This window comes from Galeopterus variegatus, unplaced genomic scaffold (assembly GCF_000696425.1).
Source record: "Galeopterus variegatus unplaced genomic scaffold, G_variegatus-3.0.2 Scaffold762, whole genome shotgun sequence".
NCBI lineage: Eukaryota > Metazoa > Chordata > Mammalia > Dermoptera > Cynocephalidae > Galeopterus > Galeopterus variegatus.
The window spans coordinates 285,529-293,384 of record NW_007726873.1 but is presented as its reverse complement, the minus strand read 5'-3'; the positions used below and the strand labels follow the sequence as shown (position 1 = coordinate 293,384).

Below are 7,856 nucleotides of genomic sequence, written 5' to 3'. Positions count from 1 at the left end.
CCAAAGGAATGGAAATCATCAAGTCGAAGGTATACCTGTTTCCCAGTGTTCACTGCAGCACTCTTCACAATAGCCAAGAGCTGGAATCAGCCCAAATGTCCATCATCAGATGAGTGGATACGGAAAATGTGGTATATCTACACAATGGAGTACTACTCAGCTATAAAAACGAATGAAATACTGCCATTTCCAACAACATGGATGGACCTTGAAAGAATAATATTAAGTGAAACGAGTCAGGCAGTGAAAAAGAAATACCACATGTTTTCACTCATTGTGGTTTTGATTTGCATTTTCCTGGTGATTACTGACATTGAGCATTTTTTCACATGGCTGTTAACCTTTTGAGAAATGTCTATTCAGGTCATTTGTCCATTTTAAAATTGGATTTTTTTTCCTGCAGCCTGAGTTGAGTTTCTTATATATTTTAGCTATTAATACCTTGTCAGATGGATAGTTTTCAAATATTTTCTCCCATTCTGCAGGTTGTCTCTTCACTCTATTGTTTCCTTTGCTGTGCAGAAGGTTTTTAGTTTGATATAATCCCATTTGTCTGTTTTTGCTTTTGTTGCCTGTGCTTCAAGGTCTTATTCAAAAAACCTTTGCCCAGTAGTTTTATAGTTTCAGGTCTTATATGTAAGTCTAATCCATTCTGAGTATATTTTTGTATATGGTGAGAGATAGGGGTCTAGTTTCATTCTTCTGCATGTGGATATCTAGTTTCCTTGGCAGCATTTATTGAAGAGACTGTCCTTTGCACAATATATGTTTCTGGCACCTTTGTTGAAAATCAGTTGGCTATATATACATGTATTTATTTCTGGGTTTTCCATTCTGTTCCACTGATCTATATGTCTGCTTTTATGCCAGTACCATGCTGTTTTGGTTACTGTAGCTTTGTAGTATATTTTGAAGTCAGGTAGTGTGATACCTCAGCTTTGTTCTTTTTCTTTAGGATTGCTTTGGCTATTAGGAGTGTTATGATTCTCTGTGAAGTTTAGGATTGTTTTTTCTATTTCTGTGAAGAATTTCATTGGTATTTTGATAGAGATTGCATTGAATCTATAGATCACTTTGGATAGTATCAAGTCTGTTTCTATTAAGACATTTTACCCTTTTTGTTCTTTTATTCTACAGGACGAAGTTTGCAGCATGATATTTCCAGTTCTCTTTTAAGCTGTTCAATCACAGACTTGTCTACAGAATACAAGAGTTTTGAAGAGAGTAGCTTCCCATCACCTGAACTCTTCAGAGGATCGGATTATTTAGGTGAGAAAATAATTTCAACCTTAAGTTGCTCCACTATACAAGCTGTTCCTTTATCCACAAATCCTCCAATGAATAAATGTTCCTTTTGAGAAGGCATACTTCTCTTCTTCACCAACATCTCCCTCCCCTGACCCCTACCCATTGTGTTCCATGCTCAGTCACTCAGAGCAAAAGCTTTCTGATCAGGGAAGGATGAAGAAATTTTGTTTATCATTTATATGTATTACATATCCAATTATTAATCAATTTTGCACATAATAAACGTACATTTGTTCTCTTAAACTATAAGCTATCTTTTATTTCCCATACTTCTGTTACTTTTTAGCAAATAACTTAAACATTAACTAGGCTAAGTCCCTGTTTGAATTTTCTCTACAAATTGTTATTTACATTGATTATACATATGAATAGAGCCTTAGGTTAATGATGACAGATGGAGCACATGCCTTCCTCCACAACTTTCTGCAATGGCAGATGTAATGATTGCTCCTTTCCTACTCAAAGGGAGTCTAGAGATTTATTCTTTGAGATGTTTTGGAACAGAGGAACTGTGGACTAGAGGACATTAGGTACTGTTAATAATAGGTATACAGTGGTGTTCTGAAATGTTGGTCCCAATTACTCATACCCTTTGTATAGCCTCATAGTGGGAGTGTACTTTTTCACTGTTTCGTTTTGGGGTTGGTCAGGTGACTTGCTTTGGGCTATAGGATATCAGTGAACTAAACTTAAGAAAAGCTTTGAAATGTGCTTAAAAGTTTGGGCTTGTCCTCTTGCACTTTTGCCATCATTATGAGAAGATATATCCTAATTAGTTTCTTCCTCTCCTGTGGGACCCCAGAATGAGAGGTACAGAGCAGAGTAGCTCCAGGCAACCTTCAGACTGCAGAAAGCTGCTCCAGATGATCTGTAGACCTGTAATTTGAAACAGAGCCTCATGAACCAACCAGTAGACATGCGAACAAGAGATAAATGCTTTTCATTTTATGCCACTGAGATTTTGGGTTTGTTTATTATACATAAAAGCTGACGGCTGCAGATACTGTACTGAATGTCGAGGAGAGGAAATTAAATGAAAGTGTACATCCTAAATTGTGAGATCTACTAACCCAATGCCTATCCATACCCCAACCCAACAGCTCATTTCTCTGCTCAGCTTGCAGAATACTGGCATCCAAACTTGCACCTTCTAGTCATGAGAATGGAAGATCCTTAGGAATCTAAGTAGCCTAAAAGAAAATATCTAAAGATATTGACATCAGGAGTCCTTCAATGAAAGTGACCAGTCAGAACACCTTACAGTGAAGCCAACTATGTGACAAGCCCTACCTAGGCTATAGGGATTTCACTTAGCCTTATAGGGCCCCCTTTTGAACATGAGCATAGAGCCAAGGATCACCAGACTTCTAAGGAGAGCCTACATTAAAGAAATGCAAAACATAACAAAATGAAATGTGGGAGTGACTTCGACAAGATGTCAAAGTCCTGGAGCCTCCTTCTCCCTATGGACATATCAATTCTACAGCAATGCATGGACCAATTTCCTTTGTGAGAAATCCAGAAACTAGTTGAGGGGCTCCTCCACCCTGGGCAAGCACGAGGTCAACCACATTGAAGCTGGTGGGAAAATTTGAGACATCCTTTTACCATAATCCCTACTCCTGGAACAGTGCAACACAATTGGGAGGAAACACGCTGCTCCTAACTTCTCCTTGGTGGGGGAGGGTGAGAAAAAAGACTGGACCATACGTCCAGTGTTCTAAATTTTCTGAGGGATGCCTGAGGGACTGACTTGTGTCTTGTCTGTCTCATAGTGCTGACATTACCCAACATACTCTAGGTACCTGGTAGCTTCTGAGAACAAAGATGATAATTTGGTCTAGCATGCAAGCATTTCCCATAGCTCCTCCTCCTAGCTCAGTGCAGAGCAAGTGTGCAAAAAGTCCCCAAAACACAAACACAAAAACAAACAAACAAAAAATCCCACAGATCCCAGCTTTTCCCTGAGGAGGGAAAGAGTTGGACTGTGCATCCAATGTTCCAACTTTTCTTGGGGCTGTCCGTGGGACTAGCTTCTGTCCCACCTGTCTTGGAATTCTGACAGAACCCAACATTCTATAGATGTCCAGGGCCACTGAGAATAAAAATGGTGGTTTGGACTAGCAGGAAGATTTAAGAGGCCCCCCAGAATCTCTGATTGAGCTGATTACTGAGAGTCTGCACCTGTACAAGGCCATGAGACTGGGAGAGGTGGCTGTTTTTAATAATGCACAGATACCAACACCAAGAGTCAAGGAAAATAAAGAAATGAGGAAACATGGTCTAAACAAAAGAACAATATAAATAAAGCCCCAGAAACCAATCCTAATGAAATGGAGATATGGGAATTATCTGATTGCTAATTCAAAATAATCATCATAAGGATACTCAGCAAGCTCGGGAGAACAGTGCATGAACAAAGTGAAAATTTCAACAAAGAGAAAAATTTTAAAAGAACCAAACAGAAATCTTGGATCTGGAGAATACCATAAACTGAACTGAAAAATTCAATAGAGAGGTTCATCAGCAGACTAGATAAAAAGAAGAAGGAATCAGAGAACTGGAAGACAGATCACTTAAAATTATGTAGTCAGAGAAGCAAAAAGAAAAAAGAATTAAAAAAGTAAAAGCTTAAGAGATTTGAGGGACACCATCAGGTGGTTCAAGGTATCCATTATGGGAGTCACAGAGGAGAAGAGAGCAAGAAAGGTCCAGAAAGCTTATTTAAAGAAATAATGGCTGAAAAAAACCCAAATCTGGAGAATGAATTGGATATCCAGGAAGCCCAGTGGACCCAAATAAGAAGAATCCAAGAAATCCACACCAAGATATTCTGTAATCAAATTGTCAAAAGTCATAGAGTATTCAGAAGCAAGAGAAAGCAGCAAGAGAAAATTGACTTGACATGTATAAGGTAACCACCATAAAACTATGAGTGTGTTTCTCAGCAGAAATCTTGCAGGCCAGAAAGGAGTGAGATGATATATGTATGAGGTGCTGAAAGAAAAGTTGTGAACCAAGAATACTATACAGAGCAAAACTATCTTTCAAAAATGAAGGAGAGATATAGACTTTCCCAAACAAACAAAAGATGAGGAAGTTCATCACCTCTAGAGTTGCCTTAGAATAAATGATAACAGGCGTTCTTCAAACTGAAACTCAAGGACACTAAACAGCAACATGGAAGTATAAAACTCAGTGGTAGAAGTAAATACATAGACAAATACAGAATACTGTAATACTGTTAATAGTGATGTGTAAATCACTTTTAATTCTAGTATAAAAGTTAAAAGACAAAAGTATTAAAAATAACTATAACTATAAAAATATGTTAATGGGTGTACAACATAAAATATGTAAATTGTGATATTAATAACAAAGTGTGGGAGGAAAGAATTAAATGTGTAGTTCTTGTATGGGATTGAAATTAAGTTGTTATTGGCTTATAAAACTTTACAAGTTTTTATGTAAGCCCATGATCACTACAAAGAAAATACTTACAGAAGATACACAAAAGAAAAAGGAAACAAAGCATATCAATACAAAAAAAAATCAATGAAACACAAAGGAAGACAGCAAGAGAGTTTAGAGGGACAGAAAACAATGAAGAAAATGACAATAGTTTAAGTCCTTACATATCAATACTTACTTTAAATGGATTAAACTCTCCAATCAAAAGACACAGAGTGGCTGAATGAATAAAAGAACAAGATCCAAGTATATGCTGTCTAAAAGAGACTTACTTTATATTTTAAGGACACATAAACACTAAAAGTGAGGAGATGGAAAAAGGTATTTCGTACAAATGGTAACCAAAAGAAAAGAGGTGTGGCTATATTTGAATCAGAAAAAATAGACTTTAAATCAAAAACTGTCACAAGAGACAAAGAAGGACAATATATAATGATAAAAGGGTTATTTACCAGGAAGATATAACAATTATATGTATGCACCCAATATCAGTGCACCTAAATATATAAAATGAACAGTGACAGAATTGAAGGGAGAAATAGACAGCAATACTGTAATAGGAGGAGACTTAAATATGCCACTTTCAACACTGGACATAACATTCAGACAGAAAATCTGTAAGGAAACAGCAGATTTAAACAGCAATATAGACCAAATGGATCTAATGGATATATAGAGAGAGCATTCTACCCAGCAGTAGCAGAACATAAATTCTTCTCATGCACACAGGGAACATTTTCCAAGGTAGAGTACCTGTTACGTCATAAAACAAGTCTTAACAAATTTAAGAAGACTGAAATCATACCAAATATATTTTCCAACCACAGTGGAATAAAATCAGAAATCAATAACAGAAGAAATACTGGACAGTTCACAGATGTGTGGAAATTAAACAACACACTCTTGAACAACCATTAAGTCAAAGAAGAATCAAAAGGGAAATCAGAAAATATCTTGAGACAAACAAAAACAAAAATACAACATACTAAAACTTATGGGATACAGCAAAAGCACTGAGGGAATTTTATAGTTACAAATGATTACATTAAAAAAGAAGAAAGATCTCAAATAAACTAACATACCTCAAAGAACTAGAACTCAAGGGGCCGGCCCGGTGGTGCACTGCTACAGTACATCGCTTGGGAGCATGGCGGCGCTCCCGCCGAGGGTTCGGATCCCACATACAGACCGGCCACTCACTGGCTGAGCGAGGTGCGGGCGCAACACCGAGGGTTGCGATCCCATTGCTGGTCCCAGTCCGGTACGGGTGCGACACTGAGGGTTGCGATCCATTGCCGGTCACGAAAAAAGACAAAAAGGAAAAAAAAAAAAAGAACTAGAACTCAAACTAAGCCCAAAGTTAGCAGAAGGAAAGAAATAATGAAGTTGAGAGCAGAAACAAATGAAATAGTGAATAGAAAAAAATCAGTGAAACTAGGAGTTAGTTTTTTTGAAAAGATAAAAAAAATTGACAAACATTTAACTAGACTAATAAAGAAGAAAAAGAAAGAAGACACAACAATAAAGTTAGAAGTCACAGAGGAGACATTATAACTGATGCCATAGAAATAAAAATAATCACAAAAGACTACTATGAACAATTATATAACAACAAATTGGATAATCTAGAAGAAGTGGATAAATTCCTAGAAGCATAAACCTTCCAAGACAGAATCATGAAGAAATACAAAATCTGAGCAGACCTATAACTAGTAAGGAGATTGAACCAGTAATCAAAAATCTCCCAACAAAGAAATGTTTAGGACCAGATGGCTTCACTGGTTAATAATATCAAATATTTTAAAAAAGAAATTAATGCCAATCCTTCTTAAACTCTTCTAAAAAAAAATTGAAGAGAACATTTCCTAACTCATTGTATGAGACCAGCATCACCGTCATACCAAAGTCAGATAAATACTACAAGACAACTACAGGCCAATGTCCCTGATGAACATAGATATAAAAATCCTCAACAAAATACAAACAATCCAAATTCAACAGCACATTAAAAGGATCATACACCATGACCAAGTGTCATTTATCCTGGAACGCAAGGATGGTTCAATATACAATAATAATAATAATAATAATAATAATAATAATAATAATAATAATAATAATAATAATGTGATACATTACATTAACAGAATGAAGGATGAGAATCATGTAATCATCTCAATAGATGCAGAAAAAGGATTTGACAAAATTCAACATCTTCTATGATAAAACTCTCTCAACAAACTAGGAACAAAAGGCAATTACCTCAGCATAATAAAGGCCATATGTAAAAAGCCCACAGCTAACATCATACTCAGTGGTAAAAATCTAAAAGCTTTTCCAAAGATCAGGAACAAGGCAAGGATGCCCACTCTCACCACTTCTGTTAGCATAGTACTGGAATCCTAGCCAGAGCAATTAGGCAACAAAAAAATAAAAAGCATACAAATTGAAAAGGAAGAGGTAAAACTATCTCTTTTTGTAGACACCATGATCTTGTATGTAAAGGAACCAAAAAGAAAAACAAAAAAACCCAAAGACTCCACAAGACAACCCTGTTATTTGAATGAACAAATGAATTGAGTAAAGCTGCAGATTACAAAATCAACATACAAAAATCAGTTGCATTTCTACACACTAACAACAAACTATCCAATAAGGAAATTAAGAAAACAATCCCATTTACAATAGCATCAAAAAGAGGAAAATAAGGCCCGGCCCTGTGGCTCACTCGGGAGAGTACGGTGCAGGTAGCGGCAAGGCCATGGGTTTGGGTCCTACATAGGGATGGCTGGTGGGCTCACTGGCTGAGTGTGGTGCAGACCACACTGTGCCAAGGGTTGTGATCCCCTTACTGCTCAGAAAAAAAAAAAAAAAAAAAGGAAAATAGGAATAAACTAAGGAGGTAAAAGATTTTTGCTCTGGAAATTACAAAATAGTCATGAAATAAATTTTAAAAGACATAAACAAATGGAAACACCATCCTATGTTCATGTATTGTAAGCTAAGTATTGTTAAAATGCCCATACATCCAAAGCAATCTACAGATTCAATGCAAATCCTTTCAAAATTCCAATGGC

The 7,856-nt window shown here is 36.5% G+C and overlaps 1 protein-coding gene across 1 annotated transcript in view; it reads left to right on the top strand.

Moving 5' to 3' along the window:
- Positions 1-7,856, top strand: part of LOC103590060 (probable GPI-anchored adhesin-like protein PGA55) — a 79,640-nt gene that overhangs the window by 13,083 nt on the left and 58,701 nt on the right. Inside the window, exon 5 of the mRNA XM_008572180.1 lies at positions 1,138-1,269. Coding sequence (XP_008570402.1) covers positions 1,138-1,269 — 132 coding nt within the window. The remainder of the gene's footprint in view (positions 1-1,137; positions 1,270-7,856) is intronic.